At 38.3% G+C, this 24,566-nt stretch overlaps 1 protein-coding gene across 31 annotated transcripts in view; it reads right to left on the bottom strand.

Moving 5' to 3' along the window:
- The window catches only part of NCKAP5 (NCK associated protein 5), a 435,119-nt gene that overhangs the window by 43,414 nt on the left and 367,139 nt on the right, over positions 1–24,566 (bottom strand). For 27 of the 31 annotated variants that reach the window (XM_072040698.1, XM_072040699.1, XM_038182175.2 and 24 more), the window contains 5 exons: positions 22,658–22,762; positions 19,320–19,511; positions 15,018–18,844; positions 14,159–14,336; positions 9,795–9,873 (listed from right to left, as the gene is read on the bottom strand). In XM_072040698.1, coding sequence (XP_071896799.1) covers positions 9,795–9,873; positions 14,159–14,336; positions 15,018–18,844; positions 19,320–19,511; positions 22,658–22,762 — 4,381 coding nt within the window. The remainder of the gene's footprint in view (positions 1–9,794; positions 9,874–14,158; positions 14,337–15,017; positions 18,845–19,319; positions 19,512–22,657; positions 22,763–24,566) is intronic. The other 4 variants (XM_072040702.1, XM_072040706.1, XM_072040705.1 and 1 more) reach the window with 4 other exon arrangements.

The following is a 24,566-nucleotide window of genomic DNA, read 5'->3' on the forward strand; positions in this document are numbered from 1 at the left end:
TATTTACATTGGCAAGGTTCTCCATCATCTTCAGCCTACATAAGTAACAATTACAAAAATACACAGAAAGTTTCACTCTATTATAATAGACTCCTTCAGAACGTCATTTCAAAATTAATCCCTGCAGAAATACCCAAATGCCAAAGAAGAGTGAAGAACACAGTACAGCAGACAGTCCCTTTTCTAGTGGCCCAAACCAACATAATGCTCTTCCTCTTGCAGATCTTTCCATTCTGCAAAGTCACCTATTCATGTCCTATCTCACCCCAAAACTAATAAATCCCCACTGAAAAGATGTGGAGCAACTCAGAAGAAGAAGGTATTTAATCAGCTTTATGCACCAGTGCATGGGCTGTTTCTGATGAGCAAGCCCTGGGGCAGTAAATGAGGCACTACAGAAGGCTGCTCCATGCTGACTTGGAAGGCCATTCAACAACATGACCACACTGATTGTCAGTAACAAGAATACTGCAGCACAAAAACACAGGACTGCTAAATGTTATGTAAAACCTCCCAAAGCAATGATGCATTGGCCATGGACCAATTTAGAACAATATCCTTGAAGACATTCAAACCTGAACTGGTAAGTCCCTGAGCAAGAAGCGTCTGGACCTCTGGGGGTCCCTTCTGCCCTATATGCTCCTAGGGGCATGTTGCTACACACAAGAAAGTCAGTTCTTGCAATGCCTAGTGGTTACTAAACAAGGTTTCTCTTTAACAATGTCTTCTTTCAGCTACTTGAGCTCAGAAGAGTAAGTAAACCACAGATAGGGGTCATTTCAGCAGCGCTGAAGGAACAAAGAAGGAAGATTTTGAAGTACAAAAAGGGGTAGAACAGTGCTTGATAATAGCATTCAAGTGTGAGCAATTTGGGGAAATTAGATGGAGGCATGAAATGCCACAGACTTCGAACCCAGGGAACAAAACAACCAATTCTGCACTGAAGTGGAAGAGGGAAAGAAGGAGAAAATTTTAATTCTAGTGGAGACACTGCCCCTCTATACTCATGATTTAGATGTATAACTAATATCTGTATAAAGCTTCTGTGCACATGACAACATGGCAGATTCTCCTCTGAGCACACAGCCAGTATCCCGTGTCTTGGGCACACCAAGATTAAAGGAACTGACAGACATTTAAGTGAGTGAAAGTACAAATACAACTGCTCTTTACCCAGCTGAGCTCAGTTCTGCTTCTGCGCTTTCATACGTACCTCTTGTCTGAAAAATCCTGAGGACAGAGAGATAATGATAGGTAAGGAGGTTGTGAGGGTCTGCCAGGTATCTTCCAGGCCACTTATGGGTCTGGATGTTGAGTTTGTTTGTTTGTTTTTTAAGCCATTACTGTCACGGATGAATTCTGATGTTCATAGAAGTAAGCAGCTTATTTCAGCGTTTATTAATTCAGCATTTTAGCAACTGAGAACAAGTCCTTTGGATTAACACCCAAGTTGGCTAGATACAGTGAGAGGGCGTGTCATTAAGTTGTCTGCTACACTGAAGTCCCATTTCAAAGCTGCAGCCCAGGAAGCACACTTATTAAAGTGTGCTTCCTAGTCAGCATCTACAGATTTAATACTTACCTCTCAGCCAGCACATGTACACAGGGCTTTAGAAAATGGCTTTGTTATTGAGGTACAAATAAATGCACACATACACATATTTGTGACATTGCCCATATAGAAGGGATTAATGAAAAATTTCACACTTTATCACAACTTGTATCAAGCCATAAAACTTTTGAGTATGCAGATTCCAAATAACAGCCCCATGCTGGAAACTTACTCAGTGATAACTGGGTTTGTTTGATGGCTTTTACAGACAGCAACCTCACACTCACTTGTAGATTTTTGAGATATTCCACAGCTTTACTGGGTGGTGATGGGGAAGATAAAACAAACATTTTTCCTTTATCTGATCATGTGTAAATGAACAAATCAACTCCTGTATCAGTGATAAGATGTTTGCTAAATGGTTCTTCTCAACTTCTATCAATGGTCTGATGAAAGGAATTAACACTGACAGGGATAAGTTATTTTCTCAGGCATTGAGACTTCATGACAAAGGAGGATTTCTTTTGTGGTCAAAAGACATTTTATCAGTTGAATATTCTTCTTCATTAAATGCATTAGAGGCGTCCAAGGATTCGCCTGACATTTAAACAACTTCTGGATTATTCTTTTGCCTTTCTGATGTGGATCACCTCTCTTTACTGAATGCACAGGCTGTAATTCAGATCAATTTGTTCACCATCTTTCCTCTGTCACTTATTCTGTTACATTTATCTCAGTAATTCATTACAGACCTCACCTAATCTGCCTCCAGGTTTTGAGGGTTCTTTAACGTGAATGTGTTTGCTCAAATATGTCAGGCTTAATGGACATGTTTTAGGATGATGCATGTCAGACTTAATGTATTTACCACATTAATCAAGCTCGCTTCCTTCACATCTATTTCCATTCCCTTAGAATGAGAAAACATGAATTAAATAATTATTTACTTAGCAATCCAGGAAAAATAACCTAAGTTTTGGCAGTCTACAAAACAGTGAATGAAACCAAGTCTTTTGTTTAGTAGAGGGGATTGTCCGGTATTTTTTGTTCTCCTATGGGAAGCTTGGTGCAATCTTATTAAACAAGTAGAAGAACTGCTATTGTTTACATCAAGCTTTGGAAAAGGCCACTGAATAACTTACGTAATTAAGCATTTTGAGTATGTACATGAAATGGCACATTTAGAAATAAAATGTGAAATGCATTTTTTCAGTTCCAGTGTACATCAGATCTAGATTTCAGGAAGAAGCCTAGGCTTATCCAAGAGACAAAGGCAGATGATACTGGAGTTAAGGATCCACTGATTACAACTTGTATCAGTGTGAAAGCAAAAAGGCAGGCTCTGTGTCATGGTTGAGATTCATAGGGAGTCAGATAAGCTGGGACAGCAGCCTATGAGTAAAGTTTAGAACGACTATGACTTTTAAACAATGCAGGTGAACAGGCATGAGGATATGCCTTGGCAGCGAATGAATGTATCTGTGGGAAAATCAGAAGAATCAGAAAGAAAAGAAGAGTCAGAGACAAATGAATTTACTTGGGATACTACAAAGAATGTATGTCCTTTTCCTCATAGAAAAAAACTGCTTAGGAAGTATGGTTTTTTTTTTTTTTTTTCTTATCATTTCTATAGCTTCTAGTATAGCTACTGGATGCTGGACAAAACATTATCAGAAAGCACAGATAAGGCTATCATCTTCACTATTTTGATACCTTGATACAAATAATTATAATACTGACATTTCATTTTATGTTGAACCTACTCACATATACATTTTATATATCCTATTTTTGCTATCATTTTATCTTCAAAATTGCTATCAAGTTGCTGGCAACTTCTCTATAAAACTTGCTGTCAAGGACATCCCTGTTTTCTATTGAAAATGTAGTCTGATCACTTTTCTGCATACAAAACTTAGAGTGGTGGACTTTAAAATACAATACAACATGCAAAATGGCAAAAATAACCAACAAACGTTCCATTCTGGAACATCGGGAATACACGGAATTCAACCAAATGTTCTCTGGAGAAGACAAAACCTTCTAAAAGTTGCTTAAAAGACTTTTTTTTTTTTTTTTTTTCTTTTTTGACCAGATTGGCTTTAAATTACACTGCAAAACCCTTCTGCAGGGTTGTTCTTGGAAAGTAGAAAAAAAAGATGATAAAGCCTGCTATAAGGGAGATGATTATCAAGAACTTTAATGGAATTGAGCGCTGGGATACAGCACAACTACAAAAGAATCCCTTGACCTCAATGTGTGGTTTTGTTCTAGCACAAAGCAGCACGGTCTACAATGCACTTTTAATGTTGCTTTGATAGTGTGGATGCCCAACCCTCCATCTAGCTTGAGACTTTTCAATACCCTTTTAAGCATCTGCAGGCCTTTTCTCTGTATTATAGAAATGCCAGTATCTACAATGTTCCATTTAATGCCGGATGAATCAATTTTGAGCAACTGACCTGGACCTCTAATGAAAATTTGACAGAAATTAGACATAAGTCTTTCTTTAAAGTTCGAAAAATTCTGCCTACGCTTATCTTCATAATCTTTACTTGGTTCTGAATTTCACCTGACATAGTCAAAACAAACAATATGGGTCAATGCCACAGACAGATAATTTATTTCCAAGAGCTGTGAATCTTTCTACCGTGGATCCTAACTCCAGGCAGCTTCAGTGAATTAACTCCCATACAGCTTCAGTAGGTAATATCCTGTACTTCTAGTGGATCAGACAGTACCACCACCAAATGGATAGATTTTGGATTGCCCCTACCAATTCTTGCATTATCAAGTATTTGCTCTGTACAGTACCCACAATGCTAATGCAAATTGCAGGTCTGTTCAGAATTACTTTTTTGGGGGATTTATTTTTACCTGTAATGTCATTCCAAGAACCCAGAGGACAAAACCAGCGCTTTCTCTCTCTCAACAGGCTTTCCTTAAAGAATGAAATTGGCCCTTCAGTTCAATCAGTGGCATATTGAAGTTAACATTTCAAACCAAAAAGCTTGCAGTTCAGTAAAACAATTCCTCTAGATGAATTGTCCATGCGTTCACATCCCTGAGCTTCAGTGCTTTTGACCAGAATTGCTTGTTTGATACATTTAGGGACTGCTGAGGACTGAATGACCACTGGAAGTCCTCTAGGGTGAATAAAGACATTTGCACATAGAAATATCTGGGACAAGAAAAAAAAACAAAAAACAAACAGAAAATTCTTTCTTTGTATTGAAACCTGAGTATAGATTTAAGAATAGACTTGAAATCTCAGAAACCTCTCATCAGCCTATTCAGGTTGGTGAGGACATACTGAGATCGTGTATTTTGTGCAGCTTAAGTATATCATTTTCATTGCTGATTTGTTCCTCTAGTGAATTTGTCATCCACTTGGGGTAACAAAGAGAAAAGGAAACTGGATCCAAAGAAATGATTATCATGCAGCTTTCAAACAGGGTGTTTTTTAAATTACCAAAGTGTTGATTACTGAGAAAAGGTCACACTCAGTCTCTCCTCCTTCAGCATCAGCATAGGTTTACATGAACCCTGAAGAATAATATGGTTAATTACTACTAACTTACCTCTTCATTACATATATATATATATTTCTAAAAAATATATATATATAAAAATAGATAAGCTCAGAAATCTTTCCATTTGTATAGGGACCTTACATACCCTTCCATACCGAATACCCTTGCACCTTCATTTAGAACTTAGAGCAGCCTCCCAGTACTTTCCATGGCCTACAAGAAAGCTAGGGAGGGACTCTTTGTCAGGTAGTGTAGTGATAGGACAATGAGAAGTGATTTTAAGCTTAGAGAGGGGAAATTTAGATTAGATATAATGAAGAAATTCTTTACTCAGAGGGTGTGAGGCACAGGAAAAGGTTGCCCAGAGAAGCTGTGGATGTCCCATCCCTGGAGGTGCTCAAGACCAGGCTGGATGGGGCTTTGGACAACCTGGGCTGGTGGGCGGTGTCCCTGCCCATGGCAGGGGGTTGGAACTGGATGGGCTTTAAGATCCCATCTAACCCAAACCATTCAGTGATTCTATGTCAACTGTATTTTAGATGTAACAGATAAATATTATGATCAAAGAAACTCTGTATTTGGTATGACTATGACTGTATACCACAGTATTGTCATGCGAAATTGTCTATAAGAATGAATTCTTCAGTAATTAGCATTTGTTTGCTTGTGCCATGGATTTTTGTCTTTTCCCTGTTTATCAATGAAAACTCTGAATACATTATAATTAGTACAATCACACTTTTCCTGGAGTGGTTGCTAATAGGAACATTAAACTTTGTAAATGCTTTTTTTCTTCTCAATATGTCCACTTATTTGCCTCTTTGTGTAAAGCTGTCATTTGTAACTGTCTTGTAATGTTTTTGGTCGTTGTGACAATGGGGAAATTCAAGACAGGAAGCAAACACTGAATATTCTATTCCATTGAGAGAATTCTCTTCCTTTGTGAAGTGAAGGCTTTTTTATGTTTACGTGGGAGCAATACTGTCAGAAGCCTGACACATTGTCTTTGTATTCAATAAAGGAATTTATTGATAAGAACGTCTTGCAACCCCATTGCACCTGTCTGAGCTGGGGAATCTCTCATGACATGAAGGGAAAGGCAACCTTTTTATCATGCCATTTCTATTATTATGTACTTTAGAATTTCCCTCTTCACCACTCCTTTTAAACCCAACTACTTCACTGCAAAGGGCTTGAGGAATGAGCTCTGAGGATAGCTGGACCTGAAAGCAATACACCTGGATTTTCAGGTCTCTTATTTGGGGGAAGAGAGAGTACAGGTAGCATCTCTGCTGCCAGGGCCACATTTGGCATCCTCACCTACAATCCAGCAAAAACATCCAGGGTGTAACGCAGTTATTTTTAAAAAAAGATTAAAACTGTTTTAAATATGTGCTTAAGCACAATACAACAACATAAATGACTGCTACATAGGGAAATGATGTGTACCTGAGATACAAGTACACTAGACAAGTAATTTTGTATTATCGTGCTTTCTTGTATTCTTTCAATGCAGCAAAACCAAAGAATCAGCAAAGTACTTAAATTTGTTCAGATCACCAAATGGTAATAAATTAAAAACCTAGCAACTGGCAATTTACAACTACAGCAACACTTATCTTTTCTATTATTTCTTTACCACAGTAAAGAACATCTTTCCTACTTAATCACAGCTTCTCTACATCTTCTGTACATTCAACTCTGTTTTGTTAACATTTCAGAACAAAACTAGTAGAATGAAGTCCTTAAAGTACAGCTACAAAACCACAATGAACTTTGTTTCTAAAAATGACTGTTTATGATGGCGAAGAATGGAGACTAGTAAAAAACTAATTTACTACCCACTGAAATTTTCAAGATTTCAAAGACGTTCCTGTTCTTCAAGAACCCTGCAATCTGTGAAACTGTTCCATGAAAACAACAGACCAAAAGCTTCCACCAGGACAGGAACTGCTGAGGGGACAAAGCAACTGCCCTCTGATCACACCAAGGACCTGGGTCACCATTGTGTGCTTGATGGCAGTGAGGCAGAGCATTGTGGAGCCATCCTTCCTGTATTATTCCTTTCAGCTTCTGACAACCAGAAGCTTAGTTCATAACAAAGAAAGCTGAATTTGCCTCTATCACATCTCAAGTAATCCTTCTTACCAGCAGGTTCTTTATAATCTTCACAAGTTGTGTATGGTTCTAAGAATACCAGCATGACGTGGGAAGTATTCCAACTAAAGTTTCTCAAAGCTGCACAGAGATCAGTTTTGAAAAGAAAAAACAAGCAAGCAAGCAAGCAAACAAACAAACAAAACAACAACAACAAACACATTTGTTCTATGTAAACCAGAAAAATGTGGTATGTATCAGAAAAATGTATGTATCAGAAAAATCCAAGAACATCTAGCAAGGAATTCGGTAAAAGAATCTGAACCAGAGCTAGCAAAGTTTGCTATCCACCAAAGAGCAACGTGGACATACAGAAGCAAAAATTCCAGTGTGGTATAAAACACAGCCTGGTGAGAGGGGCATAAAACACAGCATGATACTGATTTAGGAGTATTCAGGAAGCTCACTTAGATCCATGCTTCCAATTTCCCGGCCTTGTTCTCATCCTGCTGAAGTAAGTAATGACTAGGACATTCTGTGTTAGGACTCTGTGCTAGTGCCAAAAACTTTGCTCAGACTTCGATTATTTTTACCATGCCAAAACTATCTACTGCATGTCTCTCATCATCAAGGAGTTTCCTTACATCAACTAGATCCTTAGAGCAAAATACTTGAGTTATTCTAGATGCTTTAAAAAGGCAGAAACAGGGGTAGATACCACACTGTGTTGAGCCTTAAAGAGATGGAACTGTATAGGGTAAAGATGTGTCTTTTATAATTAGTATAATTCAGATGTAATTAGTATAATTCAGATGGTGGGAAGTTCTTGTACAAGCTGTATGAGTTTCCCAAGAACAGCACTGCCTGGCTACTCTGCAGAGCCACATACAGTGGACTTGTACACACCCAGTCCACAGACCTACCTGTCACTCCATCCATGTGACCAGCCCTGCAAAATGGCACAGAAAAGGAGCTTTTTGCTGAGAAAAGGGGCTTTGGTGCACAGGACCATCAGATCCACAGTGACGATGTCTCAGCTAACTGAGGGCCTCATGAACCTAAGGCACAATAGAAGTCTGGCTTTTGGGTGCGCCAGCCACCCTACTCCACAGCCACTCTGTCCTGTCAGAGACTCAGACTTGATGTATGCAGGAGGAGTAGCACATTAGCATCCTCACCCCTCCCCCCCATGACATATTACAGGACCCACTGACACAGTAATATATGAAAATGCATAGTGATTAGGTGTCAGCCACAACCACCAATTACACTGATGAACACCAAGGAAGAACTGCAGTCTTTTCAGGACAACACTTTACATATAGCTGTTTCTTCTTATTCAGTAACTGGATTAAAAACAAAACCAAAATATTTCAAATCAATTCAAAGTAAAAGTTTTCAGAACTTTGGGGCTGGGAGTGAGGGCAAAACAATTCTGAACTAACTTAAGTGAGTTATTCTCTTTTTGGCAATTTCTAGCATCAGAAAGAAAGGCCTTTATTCTTAGAGGGAGTAGCAAGTATTTCACTTTTCAGGGCTTGCACCTATCCAGCTGCAGAGCCCCATCACAGTCTTACAGTGCATTGTTCAAAGTTCTTGTTATTTAGTTACTGTAACAGAGCCAAGTTTTGGATGGGTTGCTAGAGATCAGAGAATTTAGGGATCTCTGCTGCAAGGAAGACAGAGTTCATTTACTTGATATTAGGACTGAAAACATTGGACAAGTCAACAAGGCACACAAACGTTATCCCAAAGAGAAATGTGTTTCAACATGATACCTCTGGTTCAGCCCCACTTTCTGGATTGAGAGCATTAGTGAAATGAAAGAGCTCTGGGCTAGTACAGTTACTGACAGTGTCCTGAAAACACCGAATCAGATTTTAACTACTGCAGCAGTCTCTGCCTGCAAAGGGAACTTGCTAAAGATTATTATATATTTTTTTAAATTCAGAATCTTTTTCTTATATTGGTGACACATTGCTCTATTACAGATCTCAAACAAACTTCTGTTTCATCCTCCGTTGTCTATTAGATATTTTATAACAAGTATTGAAAGTTCACCTGCGGTTAAAAATTAGTACCTGCCAATCAAGAAGGACTGACGGTGCCACTCTCCTGAAAAGTTTAGAGCAAGGGCAGCTATATTTGCAATTACAACTTCAATGTTTGCTGAACAGACACCTGGTTTGGTACCCACTCTGGGATAGTTTATCACAGTTATTCTGCTATTTGGAATTTTACTCTGAATCTTACAAACTCAAGGACAGACTGCAGAGTTACAGAAAATCAGTATAATTTCCACTGAAAGTATCATGTGCAATATCCCTTGAGTTAGGCTGTTGTATGTAACCCCCATGTTTTGGAGACTGAAATGGTATTTCATAGTCATATTCCAAAGATCTTCTATCAAACATTGCTTTGATCCACAATCAGTAATGGCATGTACTGATCTTTTATATAGTTGGTGAAATCTGACTGGTGGTGAACGCAGAGCTAAATGAATGCTAAAACTGGCATTAGGTGGGCAAACAAATAAAGTAATGAGGATTAAGCATGTTTTTTTCTATGAATGGAGACAGCAATAAAATCCATTGTAAAACATAGTTTTGTACCTATGTCATGACTCTGACATGTAGTCCTTGTCATGGTGTCCTCCTCTTCTTCTTGCAGGTTTTCTGTCACTACTTTAGCCTGTACATAGTACAACAATGACAAAAGTGAGGAACATCTGTGACTCTGCTTATGTTGCTATATGATAACTACTGAATATATTTTCAGAAATAAACCACAGTAAAGTTACAGGGCAGCTAAGAGTGGAAGTATATAGCCTGTCCCATTCTATTAATTATATCAGAGGACAACAACTTTAACTTCATTAAAAGTCACAACATGCAGTAGTCAAAAAATACCCTTGGAAAATGCAATTCCTCTGAAGAAAAAATATTTTTATGCATTTAAAAAAACCTAAGAATCAAGAATTACACTCAGGACTGTTGACCTCATACTTGTTTTTCCTTGAGAAATACCATGTTTCAGTTCCTATGCTAAAAAGAAAAAAAAAAAGTGAATTTAATAAGTGATACCTTATTTAATCCAGTTTCCAAGCACTTAACTTTGGCATTTTTGTTTCTGCATCTCTTTAAAAACATTTTATTAGCTAAACAGCGAGAAAACCCAAATTTCAGAATTCACTAAGAGCTCTTACATCGAGCTCTTTAAACCTGTTTCAAGTATGTGTTACTCAGATCCCCTAGATTGGCCTGTTCTTCTGCATGAGTATTTCCAAAGCGTGTATGTAAGGTCAGTATCTTCCTATAATACAGTGAAAACCCCCTCAATTACATGTCACGAGTGGCCATAATTCAGATGCTAGGGACATATTTTTCTGCTATGGTATATAAATCAAACAGGAATGAAGATACTTGTAGAGTGCTGAGAAGAAAGCCAGCCCTGCAGAAAAAATTACTGTCAGTATCTCACAGATCTTAAATTGTTTGCTAATCACTATCTGCCATTTAAACCACTTATAGCACACTCCAGTAGCATTAGATACATTCTGTAATCTAAAACAGCAGAATTTATCATCATTTGCATGACATATCTTTGATCATTGTATATATTTTGCTTGTCTGGCTTAAAGTAGTAGCCCTATTGACCTCTTGTGACTAGCCTCAGCAAAACATGAAAGATTTATTCTCTATATTTATAAAAGTGCATTTATAATCTCTTAATCCCAGGTATTTAATTACATCTTTTTTTTTATTTTTTTTTTCTTCTGAAATAAGGATTTTCAGGCTATGGAAAATGAAGAGGAGGATGCATAACTATTTGGCATCAAAATACAGGCAAAACCATCTCTCACATGTGCATATGGCAGTCTGTTGCTTGCTAGTGCTGGGACAGTTCACAATATTAGGATAGATCTTGGGTGTTCCCCAACCACACAGACTACAGGCTGACAGTGCTATACAGAACTGGTGTCTTGATTTTGGTGCCACACTTCCACCTCACAAAGTAAAGCTCATGGCTTTTCTAAATTACACTGGGCTGTAATAAAATCACAAAGGTGAAATGAAGCAGTGCGGCACAAAAATGATTGTATCTCACCTTAAGCTTCAGCCAAGGACATGAAAAAGTATTCAGGAACATGGAACATCCTTGGTGTAGGCTAAAGGATTATGTATTTCTGTTGGCTGGCCTTTACAGCAAAGTGCTTTTTTGATGAACACTAACGGGAAGTGTATCCCTTTGAAGGTGAATGCACAAGGCTGCCATTGGTGGAACATTGCTTTTTCCATAAATTCAGTGGCAGTCAAGCAATCGTGTTCTTTGTATGAACAGTAATCAGACGTAATTAGTGCATATGTTATGGCATAATAGTGCCTCAAGTCTTTTCCTGGCACATCATAAGAGAAGAAATTTAATTGTCAAAAATTAAATGGGCTTTAAAGGAAAAACTTTCTATAAAATTAATATTTAAAATGTTATGGCTAGACTTAAATAAGAGGTATATACGATATGCAGTTTCTGCACTGTACCTGTGTCACTAAATGCACTTTGCATTGTTCAAAGAAGAAAAAAAATGCTCTTAGTTTAGGGCTTTGCAAAAGATTTATGCTCTTTTCTCCAAAAGTATTCATTTTGTCTTCATACAAGCAAAAAAATGCACAATAGGCCGTTCTACCACACACAACTGTTTTCAGTCTCAACTATATCCCAGTCCTTTGCAATCTGCTTCAAAGGAAGCTGGCACCAAAGAATAACTGAAAATGATAGTAATAAGATGCATGAACTTTGAATTTACAGACTTTCTATTGTTTTTCTTGTGCAAGTTTGGAGGACAAGATGAAATCTCACATACTTTGGAGTCTTATGGTATATTTCTTTCAGAAGTAAGCATTAACAACTGCAAGCATGTTTTTATTCTCTTTATTCTAGATGTCTTCAGCCTTTTAGCACTAGATATTTCATTCAGGAATTGAATGCCGCAAAAACAAAACATGAAACTCACAGAGATGAAGCATATAATGCAACTCAATCTCCCAAAACAATATTAAAAATACTTTGATTCTCAGTGAACAAAAGAGTGCGTGGTATAGGATAGGTAATGCCTTTTCTCTGTGACTAATGTGTCCTTAAAAGCTAAACAGAATAATTAGGATTCCTCCATTATTTATATATATTAAGGGCAATCTTGTAGTTCCTTAATAAATTGAAGTGTGTTTCTTGAAGATACACTTAAAGTCCTAAACGACTATTATTGCTGCATTTAGAAAGACTGCACAAATTGACAGACAAAAAGCACAGCAAATTATTACAGCATTAGAAAATAATAAGTTAGAAAGAAATTGTAGAAGCGATGTGCAGGGTTTTTTGTACTTCTGTACAGTGAAGATATACCCTAAGCTGTCAGGACCATATTAAATGGGGCATAGTTAAACTGAGTGGCTCTGATAAGGGGCTCTGCTTTGCTATCAAAGTTCTAGATCAGTTGGATTGAATTTCCTGCATATTGCACATTTCCAGACTTTCATTCTCTCTCTTTCCTTTCCGTGACACTACAAGGACAGCCTTAGATACGCTTATAATTTGTGGTGTTATAATGCAGGAGACATCTACATTTTCAAAGAAGAGATGATACCACAATAGTCAGGAGAAAAAAGTTTTCCAACACACGCATTCTGCGCATATTCCCTTTAAGTTTTAAAAAATGACCTTGTGGATATTCTTAGGAAAGACATTTGCACTGAAGTAAAATATCTTTTGCCTGAAGTTGAAACCATGTGTGTTCATACTTCAGCCTTAACCATCTGAAACAACAACAAAGAGTTTCTCCAGTTCCCATTATGAAGCTTTTTGAATTGTTTTAACCTTGAAACACATCCCCCCCAAAATGTATTTCAAACTCTCTAAAATGAAATAGTTGCATGTGATGTACTTCAATAATTCATTTTATCAGAACAACAGAAGTAGTAGCTTCATGTTCAGTATATATATTTGACATAAATTTTCAGATTATTTTGTGAAAAGTGATTATTTGTAATAACAATCATAATGATATGGTCAAGACAGCTACCAGGAATGAGAAAAGAATGCTTATGAAGTTCAATTACATGAGATCAAGTCAAAGTATCTCTGCTCTCATGGTGCTTGGGCTTTAAAACATAATGGGAAAGGCCCTTTCTGGGCAAGAAATCACTCGCTAAATTCCAAGGTTAATTATTAAAAGCTTCACAAGGAAGGGCACCCATTCAGTTTCACTTTAGGCTACAGTCCTGGGCTGTGCTTAAACTATTCAAGGTACAGAAAAGTTAGCCACTCACATAACCTTTCAAGAATCAGAATTTAGCAGTTAACAGAAAATAAAATTATTTTTCTTCAAAATCACAACATTGCTATTCGCTAGGTAAATTAAAAAATCAGGTATGGTTAGTACCTTATTAAAATGTAAAACTAACCACAAGGCATTAACAGGGAGATTTTCCGCGGTACAGAGTCATGGGTGAAATGTATGCTTTTGCTTTTGAAAGACTCCTTCTGAAGTGACAAATATTCCCCAGTGTGGTCAAATGCTTTGCCTTTTCCCCACCAGCATTGCACTTTTTGGGCTTAATGTTTTCTATAACATTCAGAGTAATGTTCAACACTGGCAGGCATGCAATTTTCAGGGAAAGGGGAAAAAATGGAAAAAAAGAAAATGGTCCTATTATTACACTGTACTGCAGTATGATTATAACATCGCTGTGCATATATCTCCACTGAAATTGAATTGCCAGCAGAAGCAGTAGGACCTTCATGACTAGCTGTATAATCTGGCCTATAGTCAAGCTGCCAACTTCGGTATTAATTCACAATTCTCTCGCTGCACAAAATCATATATAAACAGTTATTATCCTGTTTGTCTGTACTGGCAATAAGGAACACATCCAGAAGTTAAAAAGAAGGTAATAACGTTTTCATGTTCTAAAGCACTTACCAGGGTCTGATTCTGCATTTCCATATCAGCTTTTGTGTTGCTGTTTTTCTTGTGGTTTCCTTGAGAGCTGATAGAGTTGCTGTGAAGAGAGGAGCCCTGGGAGCTGCCCTTCGACACACTCCTGTAGGAAACATTATTTGATCCACTTTCTGTCTGCTGAGCTGCTTTCTTATCAACTCTGCAGGTAGAGAGTGATTCCTCTGATAAATTACATTGCCCTTCTTCAATCACTCTACTTTTCCATTCCTTTAATGTTTAAAGTAACCTCTCCATATCTTTCTGTCTCTAGACCTTTGAGTGATAAATGTTTCTAACTAGCCTTGATCAAATCTGTCACTTGCAATTTCAGGTAGTATATCAATTTAGTCTTTCACATGTAATGATTTATTTTATATTTGTGACTGCTGTGGGGCAAATGTGAAAACACAATATAGCAATTGCTACGTTGTTCTGTGACCAAAGGTTATGGTAGCTAGAAATGTAACTAATTCTGACTAGTTTGCAAACATGTCTACTGGTTAGAATACATGGAAATGGAATTCATTAAAAGATGTACCTAAGTATCCTCTATATTTACACATTGTCTGCCTACATTCTTGATTTCTACAATAATTTTGTATTTCTATCAACTTGGATGTAACTTCCCATTCTTTAATTTCAAAGACCATTGGTTTGGTTAACAAGAAAAAGTCAACAGAATTATCATTTCATTATTAATACTTTTTTCCCTTAAAGATGAGAGTCCTGTTAGTTTACAAACCGATTGCTCCCATCCATTCTTAGTCTAAGAGGAACATACATTGAACTTAGCATCTGAGGATGCCAGCAAAGTTACACGGCACAACAAAATATCCCATACCTGTTCAAAAGTTCCTTCATAAAACTGTCTTTCGGTGAGTATGCAGCTGTGGTGGAACCTCTGACTTGTTCACACCCAATGTGGCCGGACTTGTTTTGTGATGATTTCAAAATTTTACTCTCCATAGCATCACCTAAAATGTCATTGTTTGTTTTCCTGTTAATTTCATTTTCCATTTCACAGCGTTGTTCAGTTTGCTTTTTTTCTTTTCTTCTCTCTAATTTTGCCTGCTTAATTCCAAATCCTGAAACCTTTGCTTCTTTTTTTTCTACCTTTGTTTTAGGAACATCAGGTTTCCTGCTACTCAGTGCTGGGAGCTTACTCTTTCGAAAGCCAAACCAATTAGCTATAGAGGGCCCTGTCTTTTGTTTAGTCTCCACAGTGGGAGATTTGTTTTGTTCCTGACCCTTCTGGACATTTTCTTGGATGCATAACATGACCTTCTCCTCTATTGTAGGCTGTAGAGCAGGCGAACTGAAAACATCAGTAACCTCAGAGGCTTCCGCTAACTTTAAAGACATCTGCTGTCTTTGTGATTTTGTTGCTTCCAGTTTATGAGGACACTTTATTCCATCCAAGCTTTGAAATGATGAAATCTGTTTGGAAGATGCAGTAGCTGATGCTTCTAACTCCAATTCTGCAGGCAAAATGCTTTTTTTATTTAGAACTTCATGTTTTACATTTTCACTGTTTTTCTCACTCTGGACAGATGGACTGCGTGCATCTTTTTGAGAAAATGCTTTGTTTCCATCACATTTTGAAGTGCTGTGAAACAAGTCTACTTTTGGAGACGATCTGAATGGCAGTTTGCTTGGGCTTCCATGCTGGCTATTGCAATTACTCTTATTTCCAAGAGAACCTTGTCTAGAGTACGAATTTTCAGTGGTTTTTGAAGCATTTGAAGGAGTCTCTTGTGTCACTGCTGACCCAGGAATGGCCTTGATTTGAAGTCCTTCCATGGCTGAGTTCTGCCTTGTTAGAGAATTTCCTCTGTCAGAAGTATTTGTAATAATCTGAGTCCGTACTTTTCCAAGACCTTCTGTAACAAGAGCAGATGGCTTTTCCCCTGTATGAATGCTAAAACTCTGACTACGAGCTTTCGCTCCATTCATGCCCAGAGCTGGTTTCAAGTGTGACTTGTTGCTGGAAGAAGCAGATCTCTTAACTAATTTGCTTTCTAATCCATCTACTCTGTCTACCACCAAGCTGCAGTTTTCATGTGGCTGAGGTGATGCTGTATCCATACTAAGTCCCACAGTAAAATTATCTTTTATATCAGTATCAGACTTAGAGTCTTTTAATTCAGCATCCATTGCACCCCTGGTGGTTAGGCATTCATTTTGCTTGTACTTACTTGAACTCACATTGCTTTTGGAAGCTGCATTTATACTGTCTTTTTCCTGCTTCCCTGGGACGGTAGAGCTCTTTCGGAGAAGTTGAGGAGATTTGACAAATAATTTCAGTCCTACGGGGAGACGGGTTTTCATTCCTTTCTCATTAGAGTTTTGCGTAGTATTTGCAGTGTCGCTGCCATGAAAGGATGACAACGGGGAATTGTTTACCTGAGATAGTAAGGGCTCGCTTGTGCTTGTGGCGTGACATTGAGGAGTTGCGGGGAGAATGTTTGGCATCTTTTGAGGCTGATCAACCCCACTGTCACTGGAAATATCTTTTTTGCTGGAATATGCTTCTGTCGAAGAAGTTGTTTCCAGTGACGGACAGCCCAGGGGAAAGGACCTGTCTGTTTGAAAGTTTGTTTTCAGGAGCTCACGATTCCTGTGGAGACCTGGCTGATTAGGGCTTTTTGGGCAGACTTGCTTTGTGAAAACTTTGGAAAGTCCTTGGCATGCAGTATGGGGTTGCTGAGATACACATTTATTTTGCATAATTGCTTCTGCATTTTCCTGAAGGTAAGATAACTCAATTTTGGCCCCAGAAGATACAGCTTTTGCTTGCACTTCATGACTAGATTGATTATGAAAGCCGGAGTTCACAGCTCCTTTTAATGGTGATGATTTCAGTATATTTTTTGCTGTTTCACTGGGACCAGCTCCTTCAAACTTTACAGCTACAGGTGATGAATGAGCATAATCAGGCCGAATCAACAGGGATGTTGACCTGCCCGGAGGAAGGGGTGGGGATGGTGATCGGGCTTCTACAGTTGCCAAGTCGCAATGAAAGTCTCTGGTTGGAGGTTCTCCATAGTCACTGGGCTCTATAAGGTGCTGAGGCAACAGTGGTGATGCTGGGCTCTGACTCTTTGGATACTTTGTCCCATTGGCCCTGCCTGGACGCTTTGAGCTGGGCAGGAGGTGGGCAGGGGGCTTTGGAACCTGGAAGTCGACTTTTGAGTCAAAATTATGAGGTGGACTTTGGGCCTTTTTGAATCTGGAAAGCTTTACAGGTGGCAGAGCAGGTGATTTTTCAAGGGTTACATGGCTCACTGATGTAGCTACAGGTGTCTCCTGGCTCTCCATCATCATAGTTTTTTGTGGAGAAAATTTCCCTCTGCTGGGTATTTTAGTCAAGTTTGGCTTTTGATTGATTCCTGTATGAACAGTGAAGCTTGAATTGGCCTTGTATGATACCTCATTCACTGGCTTCACTATTTTTTGCCGTGGAGCATTTTGCAGTATTATTCTTCCACAGCGTGAAGATTCACTGCAGGTCAGGGGGACAACCGTATTTTTATTACCTGTATTATCCTCAAGAGTGTTCTTGGTTTTATCTTCAGATCCTTCTAAAGCAGTGTAGTTTCTAGCACTGCTTCCTGTCTGCAAATTAGTTATTCCCTGAGGCATAAGTTCAGTATATTCAGCACTGGACCTAGTTTGTGGCTGGTTGATTGAAATTTCATTTCTTGTTACAGTGACAACTCCAGTTTGATGCGAGCTGAATTCAATAGGCTCACCATCCTCGGCATCAAATATTACGGTAATGCACTCTTCAGAAGAGGTCTTTTTTACGACCTTTTGTTGTTTAATGAAATTACATGTCTTTGGCCTAATATCTGACTGAGCAGATACCTGTTTTTCCTCTTTGTCAGTAAACTGAGAATTCTCTGTGACTACGAGGACGTCAGAGTTCTTTGTGTACTTCTCAGAAAAAGGACTTGATAATAGATCTGATGGACTCTTCTCATCACTGCTTTCTATACGCAATTCATCCAAGACTTCATTGTCATCAGTATCTGAAAGCTGAAAATTAAGGTCCTTCCAGCCCGTATTAGCATGGCTTTGATCTAACTGTAACTCAGGCAGCTTTGCTCTGGTGCACAGTTTTACTTCTGCCTGAAATCCACTGACAAAACTAGTTAATTTTTCAGGTCTTTCCTTTGAATTAAAATATGAACTTCTTTCTGGCAAATGTTTCCTATTAGGGTCCCAGTCAAAGAGACTGTCAGAAACACTGTGAGTTAATTTGTTACAATAGATCCTGCAGTCTTTGCTGGGTACTTCCTGCAGCAATAATAAGGATGAAGAATCGTCATCTGCATCATCATGTGAATCTGAATCATAAGAGAAAGTTTTATGTTCAATGCAAATACTTCCCATCTCCATTGGCTTACAATGAGTCTGTTCATTATGGCTGCCACATTTAACACCAGGGGAATATATTCCTTCATTGGAGTTCATGCAGTCTTTGTAACCCCATTTCGATATTACTGAAGGTGATTCAAGTAATATTTTTTGCTTCTGTAATTTCTTCAGCCCTTCTAGGATGTGGTTTTCCTTGATACGAGTTGGAGGTAGATCATCTGCAGGACTTGAGAGGTTACTTGGGAGTGAAGAACCAATGCTTATTCTTTTATCCCAGCTCACGGATGACTGTCAAAACAAAATAGAACTCACATATTACTCACAAGTGCCGTTAATAAAAATGTTACCATTTTATTAAAGAGATTTAGGAGTGCATAGGGCATTACGTTTCATCCATTGCTATTAATAGCAATGTTCTTTTTTAATACAGGATTTCATACTGGTGTGAAAGCTGCAGTGGATTTAAAACCTGTAGGAAGAACAATATGAATGGAAGGATTAAGATAAAGAAGGAGAAGAACAATTTGGATTGTGAAAAGACAGAATAAATGTCAGAATAAATGTGGAAACTGCGAGCAAATTGGAGTGATAAAGGAATTGTTAAAAAAAATAAATGAGGGAGAGAGAAAGGGAGGGAGATGGCAGGGAGAGAACTCCTGAGTTTAGTGACAACTGTTTTAAATACAAAAGAAGGAAGAAAATTAAAAAAAAAAATCTGAAAGTCAGCTTAAGCTAACAAATGAAACAAATTAATTTCATTTACCCTTTTGCTGCATGTCTTCCCATCATTCCAGGTGTAGGAGGAACCACTGGAATATTCACTGCAAGCACTTGAGAGGGAGAGTTCACTGCTACTGCAGCTGCTCCGGGGATATAGGCGGCTAGGACCTGTCGTATTTAATTGACTCTGGCATTTCAAGACAGGTATACTGGATTTCACATTCTGCTGGCATTCCTAAAACATGAGAAGAAATAGAAATATCTCATGGCTGGAAAAAGATCATTTAACTTCCCCCTGATAAAGAAGGACAAAGAAAAGCCAGTAAGCTACTTACACCTTCCTACTATGCCATTAGTGTTTGGTGATTTTCATACAGAGAACTAAGTTAAAAATTGCTAATATTTTCATTTGTCAGGGGAAAAATCCCCGATCCTCCATGTTTTTTCTTTATTCTTGAACAAGTATTGTCCTCTTCTTTTGCTAAAGATTATTCTGAGTCTGCTTGAATTATGCTTTGTACATAAGCAGCATGCTCCAGTAAGATACAGAAAACAAAGTTATAAGAATACAAGTACATCTTGACAACTGCATTATAGCCCTGGAATGTAACAGATGAGGCTGTACACCCTAGACAAGGTAAATTAATTTAGTATCCCAAGCAGAATGTCCACTGAGAATGGAATCTCTCCATTACAGTCTAATTTTGGTTTCCTATCTAGTTCAAAGCTTTGTCTAAGAAACTCTCTGACGTAGGACAATCCATCTTTGTGTCACTTGCAGACAGCTGAAGCCTCTTGCTTATGCAATTTATTGACACTTTATGGCTGCCTTTAGTACTTGTGTAGTTATCGCCCCTCTCCAAATGCAATTTCAGCTGACTGTGACTAAGTGCCAGCTTTGAGGAAGAGAGTAATGAAGAGCAGATAGCACTTTAGGTAAAATATTAAACCTCCGTAGGAGTATCTAGGATTACTTTAATTTGTTTCCAAACTAATACTCTTGTGCCTAACAATGTTAGAGCTTCTTTAACGTTAAGCGCCTGCACCATTCTGTTAGGCGATTCTCCAGTTTCCTTACCAAATCTGACATCTTTTTAATTACCAGTAACACCAGAAAGAACGATACAACTCTATTTCATAAAACTTTGGTTTGAATTTCATTAAGGCAGAGTATGATTGTGCAACCTCAAATATTTATTGCTTTTTGCACATGGATATAGCCCCAATTAATTTTGCATAGATGAAAAATTTACCTTTATATTCAGGAAGTCACAAGAAATCTGAAGTTACAGGATCCACAAAAGAAATATCAAAACTGCACATGCAACAGACACAGCTGCTTCATGCAAATTTCTGGAAAAATGTTCAGTTTGTACGCATTTCTCATACACCAGCATGTTTATTGGACTTCTGCTTATTTCTTCCACTTATTCCTCCACAACCTCCCATTTATTATTGCTAGGGCTGAACCGCTTTTGGTTAAATGGGAGAGCAGAATTTTTACTGCTGAGGAGTTCATCAGTACAGCTGTTCATTGCTCAGCTGACATAATAATGTTCTGTTTTTGACAAACTTAACTACAGGGCAAATCATTATTCTCTGTCACAGGCCAAACTTATGAATGGGAAAATCATTTAGAGGTAGAAAGAGCACATTTCACCTCTGGGAGTTATTGGTACATGTCCTCCTAGGAAGTCAAATGGATGCAGGAGGAATAGCCTTTAAATCTGTTGACTCTTGGAGGAATACATGTTTCAGCATCAGACGCAGGATGATGCCTTTGTTTTTAGCTCTGAAGCAGACTTTTTGCTTTGTGGAGACAAATTACACTTTATTTCTGACGCCATGGCTCCCATGGGAGACCCTCTCATCAGCTGCCACAGCCACGACGGCGTCGTTCCCTGTAAGGCTGACTGAACAGAGGCCAATGGCAGCATATGCCAGCTCTGGCTATTTCAGTGCCTTTCAGCTGTGGCACTGGAAAAAGATGTCATGTCAAATTTCTGCCCTTTATACTAAGCTATGTCCTAGCCATCATAGTGTTGAAGGGAAGGATGCCTGGATAATCCTTTCCAATAAGAACATCCTATAAGAGAAAAGAAGGGATCGGAGCCCCTTCCCTTCCTATCACCTTGGCTAGTGTGTGGGCCTGTCCATCCCCTCGCTTCGTTTCCTTTGCACCAAAAGAGAAGAAAGGTATGGTTGGTTTTCTAGTTTTAACAATATGAAAAGAGGATATACAAGTGAAGCAAAAGAACAATATATTACTGTAATCATCTTTACTGTTGAAGAGATAAGAAAACGTGCAAAAAATATCATGCCATTGGAGATTTTGAGTTAGGATGCCTACCCAACATCTAGATTGCATTCAGATTACTAAGAACTGGAATATTCTCTGGCAATTTGCCTTTATTCTCTAAATTCTCTCAGAAAGTACTTTAAATTGTATGTTTATGATGCATTAATTAAATACATTTAACTTGTATATGGGTTTATTAACTGACATGGTGAAATGTTAATTTTTTGTAATCATGACTTTTAAATCATTACCTTTAACAAAACTGGAGTACAAAGGCCCGAATGTAATACTACAATTTAAATACCTAATTTTTGCTAGACATCACAGAGAACTGAATCAGACTATAAAAGAGACAAAACTATACACTTAGAAAAACCTAACCTGAAGGCTTAATTACATATCATACAAAGGGTTGTTAGCATTTTCGTGAACCTTTGAAACAATGCCTTTTCATTATAATACATACTACAAAGGAGATTACATTTTTGTTGACACTACTACACTTCAAGATCAAAGGCACACACAGGTTCAATGTTCTGTTCTTGTCCTCTTTATTTCTCTTTATTCCTCTCTATCTTCATGTGACTTTTGTTTTTTAAGCTACTTTTCTCTTTGACAATGAAACATGAAAGCCACACTGGCTAAGATTTTGCCAAATAAGCACAAAGCTAACTCTATTTGGAAAAAAAAAAAAAAAAAAAAAAAAAGCAGAGCCCATGAATTTTTAAAAGTTCATACATAATATATCATAAAAGTGGATGAATAATATGGTGTATGGGCTTTAATAAAAAGCTCCTTGACCATTTCTCAGAGATTCTGAGATGTAATCAATACCCAGAAAGGTATCTTGGGGACATTGCTAAGATTTATGCTTTTTTGCACAGAGTGACACTATCTGCTTACTATATCAACCGAGGACACAATATTGAATTTCAGAGAACAGAAGGAAGAAGAAGTATTGTTATCTGCCTCAACAGTGTTTCAATTCAGAGATCAGCTTTATGCCTCATCCCTGACATCAGACTTCAGAGGCGAAAAGGAAGGTGCCGAACGAGGAACACAAGGACAGCACAAAAACTCACGTGGATCTGAGCATCAGCAGTTCGCGATTGCATCAAGCTTCTGTTTCTTTCTACTTCTGAAAGCAAATCCCCAGACGAGAGGTCTAAGATGCGTGAATGGAGTTTCTGGGGGGTGGGGAGGTTAGAAGGGAATGAGCAAAGCATAAGCACTTGTCAAGTATGCAACAGATCAGCATTTTTAAAATTCCAAACTCTGTGGTTAAATTTCAAGGGAAATGAGGACCCCGAGGTAAAAGAGGATTTGTTCTATTTCGAAGTGTTGCTGTTCGTGCTTGTTTTGTTCCAGACGTCCTGTCTGAAGAACAGGTTGTTCTTCATCTAAAACAAACCATACTTTTTCTTCCAGCCTCTGTTTTGCAACTTATCATTATTTAATATGCAACAATGACAAATGACCATGAGTTCCACCACTATCCATAGAGTCTGACAGGTTTCAGGGAAAAAGCATAAAAATGAACTACAAAATTAACATTTATAAATCAATCAACATGTTAATGTTGTTTTATTTACGAGCTGCTACACCTTGAATGAATGATTGCAAAAGTGACCCAATTTTTAAACAGCATTGATCTGCTGAAGGCCTCCTTTGCACACATTTTAACTCAAAGTCATTAATGTCATCTGTTAGGAACAATTAATGTGAATAGAAAATAATTGCATCAGGGAACTAGGGACTCAGAGGATTTTGTGCATTAATATTCAGATGCTGTTCGATTATATACACTGTTCTTTCCTTGGGTTTTGCTTGGAAGAACGACTAAGCTGGTGCCACTTCCCCCATATTCACCTGTATACCAATTACTAAGGCTTTCAGTGTGCATTAAACCTGATTTGTTTTAATTGCAGTTTCAATAAAATCCATGATTTATGTGAATGCCTTGGCCAATGACTTCAACAGAAGAAATACCTGCAGTCTTGTCAGTCACTGGGCCCACATATCATGTAACAGGCAGTATGGATCTTATTCACAGTCCACCAAAATCAATGAAAAAGGACTTTAAAAGAAAAAAAAAATCAACACAAACACCTTCCACCTGCAGGAACCAGCAGCACAGCCCCTGCCCTAGCACTGCTCCAGGCTCCCTTCCTTGCAAAGGATGTAAACCAGGGGCGAGATTTGCTGAGGCTGCTTGCGTGGCCCTTCACCCTGCCCATCCAAAAACCTGGTAAAAGACGGAAGGAGACTCTCTACCCACTGAAGTCCTTCCCCACAGCTCAGCAGTAACAGTGACAATGCAGCTCTTTGCAGGGCCCCGAAACATCAGTTACACAGTACCTTACAGCTGGATGTGCCCCTGCCTGCTCTCCTAGTACTCGCTGCAGAAATTCATCTGCTGGAAACCAAGCAGGCAGAGCCACAGGGCCATTGCTACAGCCTCTGGATCTGCATGCTGTGCTTCAGGCGCATTTCAGAAATGCTAGCAAACCTTTTTTTTTTTTTTTTTTTTTTTTTCTAAACAGTAATTAGTAATTTGGGAATAATTTCTGAAGAGTTACATATTGATACAGGTTTTATGCGCTGGCTCTTCAGGAGGTGCTGTCCTGCTGCAGATTATGGCAAATAGCTTCAGTGACCAATGCTCTGCAGAATCATATTTTCTCCAACATATTGTTGGGTAGATTAAAATGCTACAAGCACTCAGCATCCAATATACATTTTATTATAAATATTAAGTACACTCAGGCTATGTGTTTTTTAACACCAGGGATGCCTATTCCCTAGTTATTCAGTGTGTACCCTTTAAAACGTTATTACTAGAGTTACCGTTGGGTGTTTGCTCAAGATTTAAGCTCCAGGTAAAATGCTTTCCCAAGCTCACAGATTTACTGACTTAGTACACGTGTTATTCTTGACAATAATTCCAAGTGCGTCATTGAACCACCAGAAAATTCCACTGTTTTCTGAAAC

Source organism: Anas platyrhynchos, chromosome 7 (assembly GCF_047663525.1).
Source record: "Anas platyrhynchos isolate ZD024472 breed Pekin duck chromosome 7, IASCAAS_PekinDuck_T2T, whole genome shotgun sequence".
Classification (NCBI taxonomy): Eukaryota; Metazoa; Chordata; class Aves; order Anseriformes; family Anatidae; genus Anas; species Anas platyrhynchos.